The 21,918-nt window shown below is 43.5% G+C and overlaps 1 protein-coding gene across 1 annotated transcript; it reads left to right on the top strand.

The window, feature by feature from the left end:
- Positions 1–915: 915 nt before the first annotated feature.
- On the top strand, positions 916–21,406 carry CHST15 (carbohydrate sulfotransferase 15; the record flags this gene model as incomplete). The annotated part of the gene is made up of 7 exons (XM_084265051.1): positions 916–1,473; positions 2,221–2,560; positions 6,897–7,043; positions 11,845–12,001; positions 16,457–16,613; positions 19,863–20,010; positions 21,216–21,406. The coding sequence occupies exons 1-7, from the start codon at positions 931–933 to the stop codon at positions 21,404–21,406; spliced, it is 1,683 nt and encodes a 560-aa protein (XP_084121177.1). The 5' UTR covers positions 916–930.
- Positions 21,407–21,918: the final 512 nt, after the last annotated feature.

Genomic DNA, 21,918 nt, shown 5'->3' with positions numbered 1-21,918 from the left:
GTTAATTTAAGGTCCCTGTACAGACAGAGTGTAAATATTTAAACCTGCCTTACTGAACACTGTCCAAAAATGCTTCCATATTTAAAGAGCAAATTAAGATTGGTTAGATAGGTTAATGAGCAGCTGAGGGAAGTCGTGTAGTGTTACCTGCGGTAGCAACTGTTGGTTGATGTCAGCAGATGGGTGATGGAAAAGAAAAGGGCAGCTCACTGTGAACTCAAAGCCAAATGTTTCCTGGGTTTAATATTGTGAGTGCTGTAATTAATATACTTGGCAAGTAGAAGACATCTTTCAAATAGAATCGTGGAATTGCTTGTGGTAGACTGCGTTTTGCTATGGCTTTGAGTGAAGGTGAATGTAGATTTTGAGCCTGTTGTTCTGTGTGTATCTATATATATGTATATCTTTGTTTCTTTAGGTTGTGTGATGCAAGTCTTTGAAACCATCTCTGGGAAGATGGAGCTACCAGTAGCAGCAGTCCGGTTTGGAACCCGCTTGTTTTAAGAATACCTGGGAATTTCTGCCCATATTTGCCTATTCCAGCTCAAATCAGAGGACAATGAGCTATTTTTGGTTTCTGCATATTTTCATGCTATGTGACAGTTTTCCTTCCTTCTCCTTTTGTTCAATGGGAAAAACTTGAGCCAGTCGTGCAGCTGATTCGTACTTCGCCACATTCCTCTTACAGAGCCAAATTCTTGGAAACTACCTTCATCTCTCTTTGTGTGTTGGTTGTCGTTTGGTTTTCCTTCTTATTTTGTGACATATGCCACTTTTGGGGTACTTTTACCTGCCCTTTCACCGTGCTGAGTAGTCACAGAACCACTGAAGGAACTAAATAGCTTCAGACTTCCAGAAGATGTCTCATGCTTCAGAAACATTTTCATGGCTGTCTTTGGCTCGTTGATACAGGAGTTCACCAGTAGTAATATGAGGTATTGCATTAATTGTTGCATACACTTATTACCAAATGACTTGCACAGACAGTGTTTCAGATGCCGTGGACCCAATCATAATAACCAGAAGTGTCCTGTTTGCAAAGGAGAAAGTAAGATCCCTTTGTACACCGATAGCAAGCAGATGAAGCTGCTTGCAGTTCTGGAAGTGAGGACTGATCCCAGTGAAAGCTGGAACGGATTTTTCTGCTTGAGGAAGGGGAAGCTATGCAGCTTAATATTTGGGTTGATTATAATGACTCTAGTGATGGCATCCTACATACTGACTGGAGCCAAACACGGACTCTTGTTAATACCATCTCCCTTCCATTACGGAGCTTTTACTAGCAATCCAAGCTTAATGGACAATGAAAGCCTTAGTGACATGAAAGACCATTACCAGCCTTCTAAAATGAATATTTCATACGTAAAGGATTATCCAAGCATTAAATTAATTATTGACACTATTACTTCAAAGATAGAGTTTATAACGAGACAGCGCCCTGATTTAGAAGAGCTGAGGAAACAAGAGCCACATGTAAGTATGAATCAAAGTGTGTCTGAAACTGCTGTGTACTTGCTTTTAAGACCTTTGGGTCAATCCTTTACTGAGATAAAAAAGCGCAGCTACTCGGATGCTCATATAGTGATTTACACCACCTAGAGCCTCCTGATCTATACCAGCTGGAAAGTTGGGATTGTAGATCACATCCTTCTGACTCATGGGCAGGATAGATGGGTTGTATAAATGGTCTTGGCACCTGAAACAAACAAAAAAAAAATAAATAAAATAATAAGCTGCACAATCTCGTTGAATTTTTTACCTTGTATCATGCCAAATCATTCTGATACAGAATTGCCACTCACCTTAAATGATAGCTAAGAAAGGAGCCTTTTTAATAACTAGTTACCAGTATGCCTTTATGAAAATCCAGTCATTGCAGACTTTGCATCTCAAGAATTAAAACTGGAAGTTAATTTCTTTTGAGTATTTTGTGTATGTTGCAGGGGAGTTGGGAGATTATTGAGGTCCATTCTGGTCTTAAAATCAAAGTATTTCTAAATGTGCTCCTTTCCCAGTCCAACTGTACAGGATTTGGATCCAGTGCCATCTAAAGAAATCAGTTAGGTAAACTTTGTAGTTAAAAAGCACGGGTTAAAAATTTCCACATATTATTTCTATTGTGTTGTCTTACTGTGGTAAATTAGAAAAGAATAACTCAGGTTGGTTTGTTTGGGGTTTTTTTTGCTGCCTTGACTGAAACTGTTGTTCTTTATGTTGCAGATGTTTTCAGTAATTCCTAATAAATTCCTTCCAAATAGCAAGAATCCTTGTTGGTATGAAGAGTACAGAGGAAACACAACCACGGACCCTTATGCAACAAACTCCTATGCACTGTATTCAAAGCGCTTTCGAACCATATTTGATTACCTCAGGAAGGTATTTTGGAACCACTTGTACCATTATAAGGACAAACACTACCGCTTGCGCTGTCTCCCCCACTTCTACATCATTGGCCAGCCCAAGTGTGGGACGACGGACTTGTACGACCGGCTCAGGCTGCACCCTGATGTTCGGTTCTCTGCAATCAAAGAGCCACACTGGTGGACAAGAAAACGGTTTGGTGAGTAAACGTGTCCCCTGGGGTCCAGGCAAGTTGCCTCTATTAAAATTTGACATATTTCCTATATATTTGGGACAAAGTTTATGGATTTACTCCATACTATCATACCTTGAAACAGCTGGAGTGAATGGTTTTGAAGAATCCAGGTGATGGTTGCTGAGTAGGTTCCAGCCTATCTTTGTTTAATGATGTTTTGGGTTAAACTTTTTGAGATGATGCACCTTTTAGTTTGTTTCATTTGCAGTGGTTTGGCAAATCTAAGGGAAAAGGTAAACAAACCAGAGAAAACCAACCTTGTGGATTTGTAAAAGCAGGAAGAGGAGCTATTATGTTGTGACGGCAGATTTAAAGAACAGCAGTGGTAGTTTTCTGTTGCAGTATTTTGTAGAGCGTTTCTTAGATGAATAAATAATGGGTTGGTATTGGAAATGTGGGTGGTTCAGTCCTTATGGTTCAATAAATACAGCGGTGCTTTGCAGCAGGAGCTTCATTTAGCGGTGTGGCTCCAGTCGAGCACTGAGCAGTAGAGATGCTCTGCAGGAACAGGCTCTCTCACAGTGAAGAACCTGCACATATTTTTTGATGCTGCTTTTTCCCTGGATGACATCAATATTTCATGAAGTGACCCTTCGTCTCTGAAGGCAGACTTGACTAGTTGAGGTTATGGCCTGCTGGAGCAAAACACACCTACCCCTCATGATTGCACCTTCAAAGAGTGTCTGAGGGCCACGGGGCTAAGTGCATTGTTTTATCCATCTGAAGTGTTTATGTCCTCCTTGGTCTGTCTTCCCTGGGCACCAAGAAAGGTCAGTCTTGTGGTCAGAGACTAGATGAAACACAGAAGAGCCGTTCCAGGCTGTTGTGTGCTCAGTGTTTTCCTCTAACTGGGGATGCGTGTAACACTTGCTGTGTTCCACCCAGGCTCTGGGTTTTCACACTGTTGGGTCTAACTCTTAAGTGCTGGTGTGCTCTCACTTTGTATGACTCTGGTATCAAAGATCACAGGCTTTTCAGTGATATTACTGTTTCCAAGAGGAAGACACTGGTTACTTACAGTGATGTGCTCGCTTCTGTTTCTCATTTGCTGTTGCTTCACTGCAGACACTGCCTTTGGAACAAGGGAAAACCTAGCACAGGGTAGATCATTTGATGAGGACTTTGCATCACTGCTTTTCTCTGGTGCTTTTCTAAGCTTCCTTGAAATGGGAAACTCTCTCTCTCCTAATGAACTGTGGTGTTTAAAGGCAAGGAAGGATGTTTTCTGAGGGACCAGGACACCCATAGTGCTACTTATGTTCTTTATCTTGGGGTCATAGCTTCAGTTCTTTTTCTTCTACATGTGGTGTTGCCATTTCCATCTCCCTTCCCATGTCCCTGGTGCCCAGAAGAACCTCTGAACTCCTGCAGATGAGGCATTGTTCCTCAGTGCTGGTCAAGGAGGAAGGCTCAGCTGCAGAGCTGGGATTTCATGATTTTGCAGGATTCTTGGAGTTTGTATTCTCTTCTTTTGCCATAAGAAAGTGGCTAAAATAAGTATTTTAAATGTTTTCTACAGGTTTGTTATAAACTAAAGGTTAAAGCAATATGACATAATACACAGTTTTGCTTTTGAGATAATTTGGTCCCGTTTAGGAGACACTGGAAGTACCAGTGTGAATTGAGGAGTCAAACTAGAGCAGCACTGTGGTGGCCCCTGAAGCCCCATGAGAAGGCATTCGTTCATCACAGTCACTGGATGACTGAAGACAAATTGTAAGAATTACCTCCTGACCTGAAGGTAAAAAATCCAATCAGCAAAGAAAGGGGATTTTAGACTTGGACACCTTCCAGTGCTGTGTTTTGTGTTATCTCTGGGACTGAGAGCAAAACCATCTGTGGAAGGTCACATCTTCCATGTGAGTGCTGGCAGGAAAGCCTGAACTGAGCTGATACTGTTAAAATCCTTCATACTGAACAGTTCTCTACACCTATGTTAGCCTCAACATAAAGGTTTGGAATTAATGTTGGAGGAGGTAGTGCATCTAACCTCAGTAAAGCAAGACTGGACTCAGTAAAGCTTAGAACCAGACCTGCCAAAGGGGCAGAAAGGTGTAAGAAATCAGCCTGGAATGCATATAATTTGAGAACAAGGATGAATTCCTATCTCTGTGCTGGCATTCACAACCCCTTCACTTGCATGGTCTTGTGGTCAGCCACTGGGGGCCAAGAGCAGATCCTTGAAGAGAACATTCTTTGCATAATTAAACTTTTGAAGCTATTTTGTTTAAGCTGAAGAATGAGGAAAGATTGCAGAACTCGTGGTCTCATGGGAAGGAGATCTGTAGACATGACCTTCTGGTCATCTCAGGCTGTTTGCCATTGAGAGTGAAAGATTGTTTGCTCTTGGTGGCTCAGTCCTTCCATTCTGCCTCAACTGTACATTAGGTAATGGTTGCCATTTTAAAATAAAAAAGAATAAGACAAATAGAGAAGAGGAATAAAACAAATAAGTGAAACAACAGACCCCTTTACAAGCCAGCTAGTGGGTATGACTCCTGTGCTCCTGGCTATTAGCTTGGTTTGGTTTATAACACTTACTGGACTAGAAAGTCTCTTTGTTCTCTGGCATCCTCTGATTCAGTGGATTTTTATGAGACTAATTTCAGCTGAAGCTAAAGTGCCCTCCTGGGGAGGCCCCATTTTGCAGATCACCACTTTCCTGTTCTGCTGGGATGGTTGGTGCTTTTGGGGACTTTGTCCCAGCTTGACTGTCTCTCTTTCCTGGCTCTTAGCCACAATTTCTATCCCCTTGAGTGGGCTGACGACAAACCAAGACAGTCTGTAGCACCACGCTTGAACTTTCCCCTGCCCCCTGCCTTGAAACAAGTCTAAATACACTGCTGAGCTTTCCTCTACTCTGATTAAATCCCACTTTCCTAAAGGGGAAAATCAGAGGGAACAGACAAAAGAACTCCCTTGCTGAGCATTCCTCTCCTATAATTGATAATTATTGGCCTTGCAGGAAGAAGAAAGGGAGAGCTGAGAAGCCTTGCTCTATACTTAGCTTTGCTCCTACTCCATTTCCTTCCCAATAATGTCCTTGACCACTGCCTGCTTGAGAAGCTCTCTCATGGTGTGGTAAAAAGCAAGCATTCAAAGGCAGGTGTGGGGAGCATGTACTAAAAGTGAAGAAGTGCAACTACATTTGAAAAGAAGAGTAGGAAATAGAGTATAAAAATCACATTTGTGGCTCAGGATGCTGAGAAAAATGCAGGGAGAAGTCGCTCCTGAGCACATTCTAGACTGTAGGGAAGGCAAGGAGAAAAAGAGGATGCTGACGTGTGGCTTTGTTCCCATGCTTGTGAAAGACAAAACCATGAATGACTTCCCAGATACCTCATTTTTTTTGGTAAGTGTGTGTGGGTTTACATTGGTGGTGTCAGACCCCCTGTTCTCAATCCCAATACAGTAAATCAAGTGGGAGTCCAGTGGTCACAGAATCACAAGGTTGGAAAAGACCTTTAAGATCATCAAATCCAACCATTCCCAATCCTGTGCTACTCCATGTTACTTCAAGTTATCATAGAATCACAGACTGGTCTGGCTTGGAAGGGACCCCAAGGATCATAGAGCTCCAACCCCCTGCCACAGGCAGGGACACCAACCTCCATCCAACCTGGCCTTGAACACCTCCAGGGACAGGGCATCCACCCCCTCTCTGGGCAGCCTGTTCCAGCCCCTCACCACTCTCTATGTAAAAAACTTCCCTCTGATATATAATCTAAACCTTCCCTCCTTTACCTTTAATCCATTCCCCCTTGTCCTGCCATTGCCTATCCTTTTAACAAGCTTATTCCCCTCCTGTTCCTCTGCTCCCTTCAGGGACTGGCAGGCTGCAGTGAGGTCCCCCCACAGCCTTCTTTTCTCCAGGCTGAACAAGCCCAGCTCCCTCAGCCTCTCTTCATAGAGCAGGTGCTCCAGCCCTCTAATCATGTTCGTTATATCAGTGGGAATTAAAGCAGGATCTGGTACTTTGTATTAATTCCAAAAGCTAAATTTAGGAGAAAAATCAAACGTGAGCTATTCGTGCACGGAAGATGTTCCCTATCGCTGTGAATCCGTGGCTTAATCACCCAGCATCTCCAATGTCAGCTACTTCATTATTGGCACTTTTCTCCAAGTAATATTATGCTTACTGCTGTTCTCCTTTTGTGCTGACGTTGGCTGGCTCAGTGCCAGCCCTGCCGGTGCCGCTGTCTCGATATACGCCAGCGGTTAACCTCACCCTGCTATCTTCATTTATTTATTTATTTATTTCTAACAGACCTCTCTCTCTCTCTCCCCTCACTGTCCTTAGGGATCATCCGTCTGAGGGATGGGTTCCACGATCGCTACCCGGTGGAAGATTACCTTGATCTGTTTGACTTGGCGGCGCATCAGATTCAGGGCGTGCTGCAGAGCGAAGCAGCCAAGGAGCGCGGCAAGACCAACAGCATCATCATCGGTAGGGCAGATACAGCCTCGTGCGACTGTCGCTCCGGGTCGGTGGTGTTCATAGAAGGGCATTTTCCCCACACGTGAATGGTTCCCAGCACAGGGCCTCTGATGTTGGTTTTCTCTGCTGTGGGTGGGTGGGTGTGCAGAAGTTCTTGCTGTTTCTGGAGGGTTGGTTGCTTATTTTGTTGAGAAGTTGTGGTTATCCTTAGCAAATGCCTAGGTCAGTGAAAAATGTCTGAACATCAGCATTTAATTAAATCTTAAAAAAAAAAGGGGTAATAATAGAGTGAGAATGACCTTGGAGACTCCTTCAAACATTGTTTTCGTTTTGTTTTCATTGTGAAGGGCTTGCCTGTAGTGATGGGACTAATATCTTCAGGTTCAAATGCTGCAGCAATGTGTTTGGGATAACATGCTAATTGTGGAACTACAACATACAATGGGTGCTGCAGAAATCCCGTAGCTGACTGGAGAGAACTGTGATAGTACCACAGGTCTTCTCAGTTTCCATCATGAGATACGTGTAGAACCACTGGGTTTTGTGTCATCATTCCTGTGTTGCCTGTGGTGGATTGACGGGGGGGACCTTATCACCACCTACAACTACCTGAAAAGAAGTTGTAGAGACATGGGTGTTGATCTCTTCAGCCAAGGGACAGGAGATGGGACAAGGGGCAATGGGCTCAAGCTGCACCAGGGCAGGGTCAGATCAGATGGGAGGGAAAAGTTCTTCCCTGGCAGAGTTGTGGGGATGTGGAACAGGCTGCCCAGGGAGGGGGCTGAGTCCCCATCCCTGGGTGTGTTTAACAGACAGGGAGATGAGGTGCTCAGGGATCTGGTTTAGCACAGGACAGGAATGGTTGGCCTTGATGATCTCAAAGGTCTCTTCCAACCTAGTGATTCTGTGAAGTAAATATGATTTAAACTCAAATAGGGACAATATTTTTCCTGCCTGACTATGGAGGGAATAAATCACCCTAAGAACAATTTTCTTTTTGGTCTCATTCTAATAAAAAACATAATTGACCTATTGTTATCTGGAGGAAATGCTGCTGATGTCTTGTGTTGTTTAAACCAGAGACTGGGCTATAGTCACATTTGTTCAGTCCTTCCTCAGCCTCCATTTAAGTCTATCGTTCACGTTATTAAATATTCAACATGGAGCAAAATTCCTTAAGAAATGTTGCCATCAAGGACATCTGCAGATTTTCCTTCTACTTACAATAATATCTCCTGTCCTTTTGTGGGTGAAGTGCTTATACTAATTAAATTTACTAATCTAATTTGCAACGTACATCTTTGATTACTTACCTCCTGTTACAGCTTTTTCCAGAGTTCACTTTGTGTTTCTTTTTCCTGTAGTCTCATTTCTTCTTTCATTAAGGTTCTGTTCGCTTTTCTTATTAAGTTTACAGGAAAAGTCCTGAATGATTATACTCATTAAGTTGGTCTTTTATGACCTTGGTTAAAAAAACCCCCAATGAAACAAAGATAGCTCATCTCTGTGAATCTGTATGAATATCAGGCTTGCTTGGAATCCTCCATTTTCTTATTTCAAATGATTAGAAAGAAAAATCAAGTTAAAAAACTATAAACATTGCAGTAGTTCATCATTTTATGCTATTTTGAAAAGTTAAGCTTCTCTGGATATTATACTTAGTGGGTAATAATTGCATTTCCCCCCCAAAAAAAAACCTTACTTAGAGGTGAACCAAAGAGGACAACACTGATCTAGCCTGAGGCATTCTGAGCAGGATTTGTTTATTTGTGATCATTAATAGGATAAATTCAGAGGAATGTCTTGTGAAAACACAGTATGCTTTTAATCTATTAATGACTGAATAAAGAGGTTATGCATCTATTCTTCAGGCAGTTTAGTAATTCATATGCTAAGTCCATTAGAAAATTAATATATTTTCGGTTGCACTGCAATAATTTTACATAATTACTATAGTGGTGCTTAATTTATCTCATGTTTAGTATGGCTTGTTCTCCACAGATACTAAATCTGTTGTGAAATGTAAAAGGAACACTGTCAAAACGTCAGGAGTAGTTTTGGCTGCTTCAGGGAATTAAAATTATAGGAGTCAGCAGAGACCAGAATGGGTTTGTTTTTTAATTCCCTAACATCCCCTCCAACTTAATTCTTGATAGTCATCTTGTTTGGAGAAGATTTGCCTTCTCAAACCCAGGGTGTCCTAGACACACTGCATTGGAGCAGCACCATGAGTCCCTGTTTGTCCCATGCTTTAGCATGATTTGGTGGTGTGTCATCTTCCCTTGCTCATATGCTGCTTGCAGGTTTCTGGTGGTGGCAGCTGGTCCAGCTGGAAGGATGTCTGTGGAGTGCTCTGGTCTGTGATGTGAAGAGAATCTGTCCATATATGTGATAACACTCTGGTTTTATGCAGTTCAGGTGGCACATGTGTAAGCAGATGTTCTTCTGCTCAGGTCCGGTCACTGTGGATGAGCTGCTTGGAATAAATCCAGTAGAACATCAGATGTGGTCAGAGTATGAAGGAATTTCAGAAAAACCTGTTCCAGGGAGGAATGGGTGGGTTGATGAGGCCATAGGCTTTAATCTTTGGCATGGCTCAACAAACATTTTTGAGGGAGCAGTTTGAGCCTGGCCTTTCCTCTCAGGGAGGCTTTCCAAGGTTGCTGTTACCCCTGGGCATGCTATTCTGTAAATCCCTGTGTGTGAATGGTCGTACCCACAGGCATTATATCATCTTCTGGTGGCACAGGAATAGCTGCAAGGTGGCTTTGTGGTGCAGCTATCTCAGCTCTTCTCCTGTGTTTAGCCTTTTGTCTTTCTACACGCTGCCTGGGAGCTGGGCTAATGGAGTTTTAATTGACAAATCAAAGCCCACCAATCATTAGGCAGAGCTCTGGCTAATTAATTTAGAGTAGAAAAGCAGGGCTGTTGTGGACACCCAGCTTTAGCCAACGGACCTAATCTCCTCCTTTTGAAAAGAGGCAAAATGAACATGACAGAAGATTAATGTGTTTTCTAACAGCTCCTAGGCTTTATTAATGAATCACATTATGTTAAGCTGAAGTTTGGAGCCAGTACCTTTTCCACGTTGTGCTTGGCCCATCAGTTTCAAAATCTTTATTGGACTTTCCCAGGAGAGAGAAGAAGAAGAAAAACAATATGAAATCATAAGCCTACAACATGACTATTTTTTTTCATCTCATTCCTTTTGATTCAGAAAACCTCATTAACAAGAATTAGCTCTCATTAGACTGCCAAGGAGTGGAAGTTTCCAAAAAGCTTCTGTATACCTTTTATTAAGCGGTTGCACGCCACATAGATGCTGGTATGACTTAAAAAGACAGGGAAGATTACACAACTCAAAACATCATAGCAGATCATTTATTTAGCAGCTGAAGCATCACATCTCTTGTTCTGGCAGAGACATTACTGATGGTGTTCCTCCCTGCAGCACTGCATTTCAGAGTAAGCTTCTTTGGAAGGTATGAGTGTCAGGATGTGGCGTTTAACCAGATGTGTTCTTTGTTCTGTGGACCTTGTGCCTAATAGTTAGTAAGTGGTTATATCTGACTTAATATTATATCTGACTTTCCTGGGCTCCATCAGGAGAGGAGTGGCCAGCAGGGACAGGGAGGTTATTGTCCCTCTCTGCTCTGCCCTCGTGAGGCCCCATCTGGAGTCCTGTGTCCAGAGCTGGGACCCCCAATACAAGAAGGATGTGGAACTGTTGGAGAGGGTTCAGAGGAGCCACAAGGATGATTAGAGGGCTGGAGCACCTTCCCTACAAAGAGAGGCTGAGGGAACTGGGCTTGTTCAGTCTGGAGAAGAGAAGGCTGTGGGGGGACCTCATTACAGCCTTTCAGTCCCTGAAGGGAGCTTATAGGCAGGAGGGGATTCAACTTTTTAAAAGAGCAGATAATGGCAAGACAAGGGGGATGGATGGAAGCTAAAGGAGAGAAGGTTTAGATTAGATATTAGGGGGAAGTTCTTTCCAGAGAGAGAGGTGAGGGGCTGGAACAGGCTGCCCAGAGAGGGGGTGGATGCCCCATCCCTGGGGGTGTTCAAGGCCAGGTTGGCTGGGGCCCTGGGCAACCTTGTGTAGCTCCAGGTCTGGAGGTTGGTGTCCCTGCCTGTGGCAGGGGGGTTGGAACTCTGTGACCTTTGGGGTCCCTTCCAACCCAGACCAGTCTATGATTCTATGATTAATCTACGTGAATAATTGTGGTTGATTAAGAAAGCTGTGATTAAGGGATGATTTTCAGAAGGGGATGTTTCAGACCCTGGTGATGCAGTTCTATACGCTTGATCCCTGGGAATGGTGGCTTCCCCCTGTTTTCATAAGCTGCTGTCACATTGCCTGGTTTGTTGGTGTGGTTTACTTCTCTTGGATGAGGAGCATTAAAACCAGACTTTGGGGTGCTATGGAGAGGATGACAGGTCTGCATAGGCGATGAGCTCCTGCCTCCTCGCTGGAGGATGTGCCAAAACCCTGAACTGTCCACCCCAGCCCAGATCAAATAGATTTGAGTGTGTTAACTGCTGACAGGAGTCAGTGCGGTAAGGGGACAGTAATATTTTGGGCAGAATTACATAAAATCTGCCTTAATCATCACTGCATTCCCAAAGGTACAAGGCAGTGTGACCGCTGTGGCTCCGGGGACCATTCTCCAGGTCAGTTTGCAAGAATAAAGGTACACTGAAGTTCACAGAGTCAAGTTTAAACAGTGCCCACCAGTTCAAAATCCAGCTGACTTCCACTCCAGTGCAAAGAATGAAGTGAGTTACTAGCAGAGATACTTTTCATTTCCAGGGGAGGCCAGTGCCTCGACCATGTGGGACAACAATGCTTGGATTTTCTTCTATGACAACAGCACTGAAGGAGAACCTCCCTTCTTAATCCAGGATTTTATCCATGCCTCCCAACCAAATGCCAAGCTTATCATCATGCTGAGAGACCCAGTTGAAAGGTGAGTGAGGATCACATTGCTAAAATGCATAAGGGGAATTTCATGCTATAAGAGTTTTATTCACACTCACTGTCTTCGGTGCAATTACTTGTTCACATGGTATTTTGCAGAGTTGCTTGGTTTGTGATGAGAGGGGCTGTTTGTATTTTGGCATATAAACAGGAGGGGAATCAACTTCTTAAAAGGGTAGAGAATGGCAGGACAAGGGGAAATGGATTTAAGCTAAAGGAGGAAAGGTTTAGATGAATTATTAGGGGTAAGTTCTTTACAGAGGGGTGAGGTGCTGAAACGGGCTGCCCAGAGAGGTGGTGGGTGCCCCATCCCTGGGGGTGTTCAAGGCCAGGTTGGATGGGGCCCTGGGCAACCTTGTGTAGCTCCAGACCTGGTGGTTGGTGTCCCTGCCTGTGGCAGGGGAGCTGGAATTCTGCAACCCTTGGGGTCCCTTCCAACCCAGCCCAGTCTATGACTCCATGATTCTATGATATGTAATTCTGATAGTGTTTAAAGAGGGGCATGTGAGTGTAAATGCTGCAGTGGGTGCCATGCATGGACACCTGAGGTCCTCTGAAGAAAATAATGTGTACATTGCCATAGGTGGGGTAATCTGGTTCTCAGCAGGGCTCAGTGGGCTGGCTCTGGCACGGCATTTACAAGTCTTGGCATAAGTGGTCCTGTGAAGCACTTCATGTTAAATGATGTTTATGTCTCCAAGGGGTATGCTGCTCAAAATGATGAAAAGATTGCAAATAGATCCAGAGTCAGCAAATGATAAGAAACTTCTTTTAATCCCCAAATGTGTTTGGTGCAACACTTACATAAAGCTTCTCTAGACAATTTGAGCTTGCACAACTAACAACAGCTTAGGACTTCACCCTTGGTCTCCCTGATGTTGCAGGAAGGGCTTTACTTTTGCAGAGCTGTGAATTGTTCTTGGGTTTCCATTGTGTTAGTCGTGAATTCCCTTCTTTCCACTTGCATTTCCTTTTTCCCTCCAGATTTCTTGGGCATTTCTTTCCACTATGTGCTCTGAAGGAGGAAGGTAAAGATGACAGTGATGGGCAGGTGGGAGGGAGTGGAGGCAAAGTCCAAAGAGATCCAAACCATGGAGTGTGAATTGCTTCTCTCTGTAGCTCCCTAGGGATATTCAGGCTACTTAGGGCAAAGGTACAAGGGCAAAGCCTGAGAAGCACCTAACAGAGAGAAGGGGATGATGATTGAAACCAGGCTTGGGCATGGGGACAAGGCATGGGGTGCTTGTGCAGGCAGCTCATACCCCACTGCCCAGCTCCCCAGAGCAACTTGGCAGTGGGAAGGGAAGGGTGCTCCTCATAGAGTTCCTCCAGTGGCAGGACACGATGCCTGGTGGGAGGCAGAGCTCTGTGAGTGCTTCCCACCTCCTGTGTTGGGACATAGAGTTCTCAACTTTGAGTGGCATCTCCTGACCTCAGGATTTAACAGATGGCAATTTTATGTGAGAGCACTGGCTGGAGTGGCTTCCTCATGTAAATTACCAACAAATCCCATGAGTGCTTTAACCAGCCTCAGTAATGTGGCTGCAGGTCTTTGCCAGGTTTAATAAGGGTGGGGTAAAAAGTCAGCCTTGTCTCCCCTGTGGTATTGATGATAAACTGGTTTCTTTCTGTTTACAATTCCCTATGCCCTCGTTGCTGATCTCTCATCTGAACTGCAGCAGGAAAAGGAGCTGTGGCAGAAGGGGCAGGTCCATCGACGATGCTGAGCAGCTGGGTGGTTGCCTTGCAGTAGGCAGGAGGATAAGGGTGCAGCATGGGGTCTGGGACAGGGTCTGATCTAACCCACATGGAGTCTGATCCATCCCCCAACGGGGGATATTTGGAGGAAGGACATCAGAGTTTGTGATGGTGGGTGTCAAGGGTGTCATTTCATTGTAATGATGGGGGTGACTGAGGGTAATGACTTCAAGTAGCCAGACCAGCTGAAATTCTAATCAGCAGAGATTTTACTCCCAAGCAGATGTCCCCAGAATTAAAAACAGATGGGAAGGAATACAAAAAAACTTGACTGCCCTGCAGAGAGAGAACTTGTCTTCAAGAACATAGCTTTCCATAAGATGTTAGCAAGTCTTGAAAACGATGTGTTTATTCTAATGAATGATTAGAAATATTAAGCAGTCATATTAAGCCTTTTTAAATAAAATTGCAGCTGGGCCCATGCTATATGTGATGCATGATGGCCAATTCCCCCCCAGCAAGAAGCTTTTAATTTGCTCTGCCAGGAGCAGTTGGTCCTGCCACCCCTGAGATGAGCTGGGCAAGCCTGAGTCTTGTTGATGTCCACAGCATTCTGCAAGCAGGAGATACTGCTGTGTGCCTAACTTAGTTGAAATTGGCTGGCTTTGTCCCTTAGTTTCTCTGCAGCTTGTCCTCATACCCTGTGCTGGTGGGGTGGCTCCTTGGTGGGTGCCTCCTTGGAGGGAGCCAAGGTTTGCCATTGTAGAAGGAGAGGACACACGTGGTGCCATCATTATAGTTCTCAAGCACTGGTGGGCATCACTTTGAAAAGAGGATGTCTGACCAGTCTAGTCCAGCCTGGTACCCTCCCTCTGCTCTGAGATGTAGTTTTATGATTCAGTGAAAACTGTCTGAAGTGAGTTTGCCAGACTGGGAAGAACTGGACAAAACCCAGAGTCTTTGTCTGTCTTAGTTGGTGACTCTATAGGCAGCATTGAGTGTCTCTGCATCATCTTCTATAGCTCACTGTGATACTTCTTGTTTGAAAAGTGTGTAAAACATTGAATTAAGTGTCCTCCAACAAATGTATCCCTTCTCTTGCCCCTTAAATGTACAGAGAGTCTTTATTTGTTTCACCTGGGAATTAAAATCCTGTTCTTGCAAAACACCAGCATAAATAATGAGTGCAGAGGGGCTATTCTTGTGCTTAAGTGCTCTGCTGGATTAGGGCCTAAACTTTCTAAATTAAATGATGAATTTTTAAGTACCTGTGGAAGTCCAGGGAAGTTAAAAAATAAATAAAGTGCAATACAAAAGGTCACTGCAGCTGTAAAATGAGACCTAAATACATTGACTTTTTTTAGGTCATTTTTTAGACACCTGTGTTTTTTGAAAGAGGCTGAGGAATTTTATAGGATTCCTGGAATTGTGTTGACAGGTGGGTGCTATGAAGGTGTAATGTTTGAGCTGAAAACACACTCAGGGAAGTGACTGTTTCGAAAACACTGTGGTTCTGCTCATAGTTCATAAGCCTAAATATGAAAGAAAATGAAAATATCATGTTTGGTGGATGATTCACACTCTCATATTTGTGCCTTGTGCATTTGCTTTGTCTCTTTGAACCCTGTTTATTATGGAAAAGTTCAATCAAGGTTTCAAGGATTATTGCTACAGCAGATATTTTATTTATAGAAGTTCTGGATTGTTTCCCTACCACCCCCTCCCCCCAAAGGGACTTGAATTTAGATAATCTTTTTCTTATGTGATATTAAGCAACTGTGAAACTTGGGCTAAGAATGTGCAATGAAGTGATGCTCCTCTGCAGTACCTTAGAGGAATTCCTGTCGCTGGTGGTTCTTGGTCACAACACTAGCAAGGGCTCTTCTTACCTGCAAGCTGCCAACATACATGGGGACACATCCTGCTGTCCTTGAAATAGAGGTGGGACAGCTTGGGGAGCAAGCACAGTGCTGCAGACTGTAACATGACTGTGAACTGTTGACCTTGCTGGAGTATCTCAGCTCAAAACCAACCACCACGCCAGAGGTGGAATGCTGTAAGTTGGGAGGCTTTGGCAGAAAGCCAGCATAGAAACAACATGGGATTGGAGGGGAGGAGGAGGAGCTTTCTGAAAATGAGGGAATAAGGATCTTTCCTACTTTTTATGATGGCCAGCTTGGTAATCACATAAAAATCACTCTTCTTAACCCATCCCACTCCTCTGTGGGTTTAGATTTCAACTCTAAGCTTTTGAGATGAGAAGCACCAAACATATAGGGGTACCAACATCCCTGAGACCATTTCTGCTGTTCATAGATAACACAAATTTAAAATATATACATTTGAAAAAAATTGCTGCTGTAGTTTTGCACGGCTGGGTGCTGGAGGAGGAGGAGGGGGCTGCATGGGGGGCTTCTGCAAGAAGCAGTGAGTAGCTTCCTGCAGACCCTACAGAAGAAATTCAGGAGAAAACATTAGCTGGCACAATTAACAGGATCAGCTTCTCAAGGGATGCTGACCTTGAAAGCAAGGATAATGTTTAGCAACTCCCTGGAGTGGATGCTGCACTGAGCCAAAACCCATCAAATTGAGTAGAAAACGTGTCTCCGGCTGAGCGGGCTGTCGATGAGGCAACATTACACACATGTACCCTTCCCCTCAATTTGTGTAGCTGATTGCCATTGTCACACAAATACATCTTCTTTCATTTCCCCCCATCGTTTACTCACACACATCTCACCCACAGATTGTACTCCGACTACCTGTACTTCGCCAGCGCCAATAAGTCGGCGGAGGATTTTCACGAGAAGGTGGCAGAATCCCTGCAGCTGTTTGAAAACTGCCTGCTGGATTACTCCCTGAGAGCCTGTGTCTACAACAACACCCTGAACAATGCCATGCCTGTACGTATTTCCCAAGGGAGTCTGATTGTTTGCTTCTCTAATGGGATGTTGGGACAAGGTGACTGGAAATACCAAAACACCGTGTGAGCGAGCGCTGAGGAATGAAGCTTTCTCCCTTTGCATTTGTAAAGCAGATGACATAAATATATATGTAGGCATGTAAAAGCTGATGTACTGGCTCAGCTGCCTCCTCAGCCTGTTCTCTGGTGAATGCCAACGGTAATAATACAGTCTTTCTATTGTGCAAGCGTACGGCGAGCGCATTGAGTGAAGATTGCAGTTTAATGTCTAAGCTTTCTGAAGATCTCTCAAAAAAAAGTAGCTCTGGCAAGGATCTTTGTGGCATGAAATTGCCTCAAAGTCGGAATAAATTATGTATTCTTTCTCAAGAAAAGGCTACCAATAACTAGATAAAACCTTTTTTGGGTTTTTTGGGGGTTTTTTTTAATCACACATATTAGAAAATGATAAAAGGAAATACAGAAACCTATGGCAGGGGAAATGGGTAAGTGTTACAGGCTCACTATTCCAAAATTCACGTTTTTAGTGGAGAACTGACTTCAAATTTTACTTTGTGAAGGGGAGAGCAGAAAGCCTTTGCAGAAGAATATGGAAGAGATTGCCTTGAAGTATCGCATCTGGCCAGTTCTCCATTCAATCCTCTTATTTCTCAGGCTGTAAAGGACTCGGAGGGAACACTTCCCTCTTTTGTCTCCAGATGAGATTATCGCCTCCTCCACTCGATAAAGTAACCATAAAAGAGTGTATTGCACAACCCTGAGCCCTGCAGCACCATGGCAAACAGGATGTTCCTCTTACTTACCTTGGCAGGTAGACGGGAGCTGCTGCTCTTTGATGATAACCTCCAGGACCTCCACAGCCATGAGCTGCTCTTGGGCAGTATCACAGCATTTTCCAGCTATTTGCTTGCAGAAATCCATACTTATTTTTTTTTCCCCAGTGTGGGGAGAGGAAGACAAGAGAAAACCAGAATTTTCCCCCTCATCTTCATCCTCAGGGTGCAGAACCAATCTTCATTTGTTGTCTTAGGCAGCCCTCTGAAGAAGATAACTTTTGAAAATGAACAGAGGAAGCCTCTTCCCAGAGAGCCTCAAGCAGGTGTTCCCATTAAAACAGAACAGCTAACTGTGCTCCTCAATGGGCTTTTTTTTCAGCTGCTTCTTCAGCCAAGTTGCTGAAGTCTGTTATGTGCATGGTTTGGTACGTATTGAAAAAGTAGGGACTGTTTTCCCTGGTGAGCTCATTAGATTGCTAATTGTGAGGCTGCACAGGGAGGGTTTTGTTAATATATTTTGTTTGTTAATGTATTTCTGAAATGGGAAAGGTGTGATGGATGTTGTTGCTGCTGATAGATGGTTACCTGCAAAGAAAGGGGTGTTTGTCAGCTCATCCTTGCTTAGAGTCAGAGAAAAGAGGAGGAGAAAGGCATGTTGAGCCAGGGTCAGCAGTCTGAAAATGCAGAAATGGGTATTATGGAGGGGAGAGCAGGTTGAGAAACTCTCAGTGTCCTCAAGTTGCACCAGGACAGGGTCAGATTAGATTTTAGGAAAAAGTTCTTCCCTGGCAGAGTTGTGGGGCTGTGGCCCAGGCTGCCCAGGGAGGGGGTTGAGTCCCCACCCCTGGGGGTGTTTAACAGAGGGGAGATGAGGTGCTCAGGGATATGGTTTAGCACAGGACAGGAATGGTTGGACTTGATGATCTTAAAGGTCTTTTCCAACCTTGTGATTCTGCTGATGCCTTTGAGGTACAGGGGAAGCACCAGAGCTTTATGGAAGGAGACAGTCTGGTTCAGAAGAACGGTGATGAGGAAGTCAGTACAACACACTGTATAAGGGAAGAAAATAAAGCTTCTTGCTGATCCCAAGAACACTGAAAATTATGGGGACATATTAGTTAAAATCCCTCTTTGTGTTGAAAAGCTTTAAAAAAGATTCCTAGCCCATGTGGGAGAGTGCTGCAGTCCCAAGCTCTGCCGTGAGGTGATGCTTGCTTTTTGCTTACCTCCATCTCCAGTCAGAAAGAAAAGCAAACCCCATCAAGGGGCCACATGCTTCCCCCAGTGTTCAGGGTAATGGGGCTGCAGCACTGCCCTGCCAGTATTATCACATTAGGCTAAGGTTTTAATCAAATACAAAGAAGTCTGCTAAATACAGGGGAGGTTATTGTTATAAGCTACCACCAACACACATCAGAATCATACATTATGACAATAATGGCTCAGCAATAAATCAAAACCTGGCTTATTTTGCTGGAATGGAGGTGCCAATGTAGGTCATGGGAGTCAGTGTAAGAAGTGAAAGAGACTCTTGTTATCTGGCTTCATTGGCTCTGCGGCAACGCGACTTGAAGATGTTAAGTCTCTTTTATGAAAGATGCTTATGACTTGGGATTCATTTCTCTTTTCTGAGCCTGGAGGGATTTAGAAAAATATTTATAAGCACAGTTGGAGGTTGGACTTTTAAGAACACCAGACTACCCTTTTTATGTTTCAACTTGTTATGTAAAATTGAGGAGGGAAGAAAAACAGAGATTAGGTCAGGACAGGCTGAAAACTGCCTTTTCACATCTCTGGTCTAACACAGTCTGGCACTCTCATTGCACACTCAGACAATGCGCCATTAACACTGTCTGGCAGCCACTTCTACTGCAGCTTAGCTCTAAATCTAATGATTGCAATCAGAGGATAAAGCAAACACACCCAAACCTAATTCCTACACAAGATCAGAATGTTTGTACCGCTGGTAGCGGCCTGATCTGGTGCAGCTGATAATCAAGGTGAAATAAGCAGCCTGAGGGCCTGGAGGAGGTAGCAGGACTTGGCATCTTCCCTTCCACTGCTGTTCATCCAAGGCCTGAAAGCCTTCAGTGTCTCCTTGAAGGCCGAGTCACCCCAAGCATGGAGGTGAGGTGGCCGAGCATCCTTCCGCATATGGTTGTCTGTACAGTGCTTTTACACAGACCTGTGGCTGATGCAGCAAGTGCACAGTGCCAAGCCCTGACTTAAGTGACATCTGTAACCAGTGGAAAGGCCAGTTGCAAAGATTTCCTTAAGCTGCACTGAAAACAAGAGGAAAAACTAAAAATAAATATTCAAATACTGTCTTTTCATGGTTCTTATTTGGTATTTTTTGCCCAGAAGAGAGAGGTGACTTGGTTTGGTACTGCTAGAAGGTTGCAAAGATGAACTGAGTTTGTTTTGCTTTTTTTTTTGTGTGTGTGTGCTTCCAGGTAAGGCTGCAGGTTGGGCTCTACGTTGTGTATCTTTTGGACTGGCTGACAGTTTTTGACAAAGATCAGATACTTGTTCTTCGCTTGGAGGATCATGCATCCAATGTGAAATACACCATGCACATGGTGTTCCAGTTTCTGGAGCTGGGTAGGTGTCTTTTTTTTTGTGATAGGAGTAAAAAAATCATTATTATCCTTCTAGATCATTTTTTCTTTATTAAGAGACAGAACAGAAGCTTGGGAATCTATCTTGAAGGATGCATTAATCTTGTTGCCTGGAGTCAAGCAAAATTGAAAGTCCCAAATTCCCATAGAAAGGCTGGTGTCAGAAGATCTTAATAAGTCTATCTTAAGAAAAAAAAAAAGAAATCAAAACCTTTCAGACCATAGGGTAAGAACATATCTTAGCCCTACAGAGCCAACCCTGCTTCAGAAGGCAGTCAGGGCTTGTTGGTCCTGGGTTTACGTAGGTGAAGAGTTATCCCATGCAATTTAAGCAACGTGCTACCACGGTGTGCCTGCCTTTGCCAGCACACACTGATCCAGGATCTAAATATGAGCCCGATGAAAGGTTGTGTTTCTAGCTGGGGAAAAAAGGGGGAAATTGTGTTTTTGCTGTGTTGATTGAGACATCTGTTGCTGATCCTCAGAGAAACGCTGGCAGGCAAAATGTTGCCCAATGTTGATTTGACAGTAGCAAGAGGATGAAAATGTGGCTGCAAAATAGTCTGGCTGGTCCAAACGCTGGTCTAGATGATGAGAAAGTTTGAGTGTAGCAGATTGAACAGATGAAGAGCTTGGCATCTTCTTTCTGAGTGTGGTTTATGCTGGAAAAGTCTGTGGGGTTTATATCTTGTTGAAGTACGTTGTCGAATTACTCCTGGAACAGGAGCATCACTATACCTGTGCACCCCTGATCCCACTGACAGCCCCCAAAGCAAATGAAAAAAGGACTTAGAGGAGTGAAGCTTGTAGAGTTTCTACCTGGACATCTCTTGCTGCAAAATTAAGTAAACAGTATAAAATAATTGCAACTCCAAATGGGACAGGAAGGTTGTAGTCAGTGTCACAGTTGTTTTCTGGAAACAAATTATTCCCTCCAGGAATTATTTATGCTGCTCGTTGTAAAGATGATTAATTAATGTGAAATGAAAATGTATTATTTCCATATTTACCAACAGTGATTTATTTTACTAATCGTGGCCTGTATTCAATATTCTGAAACATCATCACTACTAACACCAATTCCATTTGTCTTCCCTTGGCAAACCTTGGGAGTTAGTCATTTGTCGTCTTCAGCACGGGCATTTTTGGTGAAATACTTTAACATAATATTCTATTTTTTTCCCACAGCACCTCTAAGTGAGAAACAAGAAGCTCTGATTACAAAGAGCCCTGCATCAAACACTAGACGACCTGAAGACAGAAGCTTGGGACCTATGCTACCAACAACGAAGGCAATTTTAAGGGATTTCTATAGGCCTTTTAATACAAAACTGGCACAAGTTCTTTTTGATGATGCTTTTTTATGGAAGAGGACATAAGATGTAAATTTAGTGCCACAAATACAGTGCTTAAAGGAGTTTTTATTTTTTTAAATTCTATTTTTGTGCGTGGATATTTACATTTTTCCCATTCCAAAGAGAAGCCGATTGAGGAGCTGAGATTCTCGCCTTCAGTCAGCACACTTCACGACAGTAATACCACATTTTCCTTGTGAGAATGTAAAGCATCTTGCTTATCAGTTTATTGCAACTTCTTTTAACCCCCAGCAAGAGAGTAGAGTGGAAAAGCACTGGTGCAAAGATGGTGTCTTACACTCTTCCTGGGGATGTTGAAGTTTAACTTTCTCTAAGATGCTACAACACAGGATTAGCATCAGTTTCCTACAATTACACTTATAATCTCGTTTTCAATATATGTTATTCATTTTTTTCAAACTATGAATGTCATTTAGTCATTAAAATTTTTAATTGAATTCAACCTAAACATTTGTTTCTCTTTTTCTCTGCATATTCACACGTGGTCTCCACTTGCACTAAGGTTTAGTAGTTTC

This window comes from Gallinula chloropus (assembly GCF_964237585.1).
Source record: "Gallinula chloropus genome assembly, chromosome: 5".
NCBI lineage: Eukaryota > Metazoa > Chordata > Aves > Gruiformes > Rallidae > Gallinula > Gallinula chloropus.
This window is presented reverse-complemented; position numbering and strand designations above follow the sequence as displayed.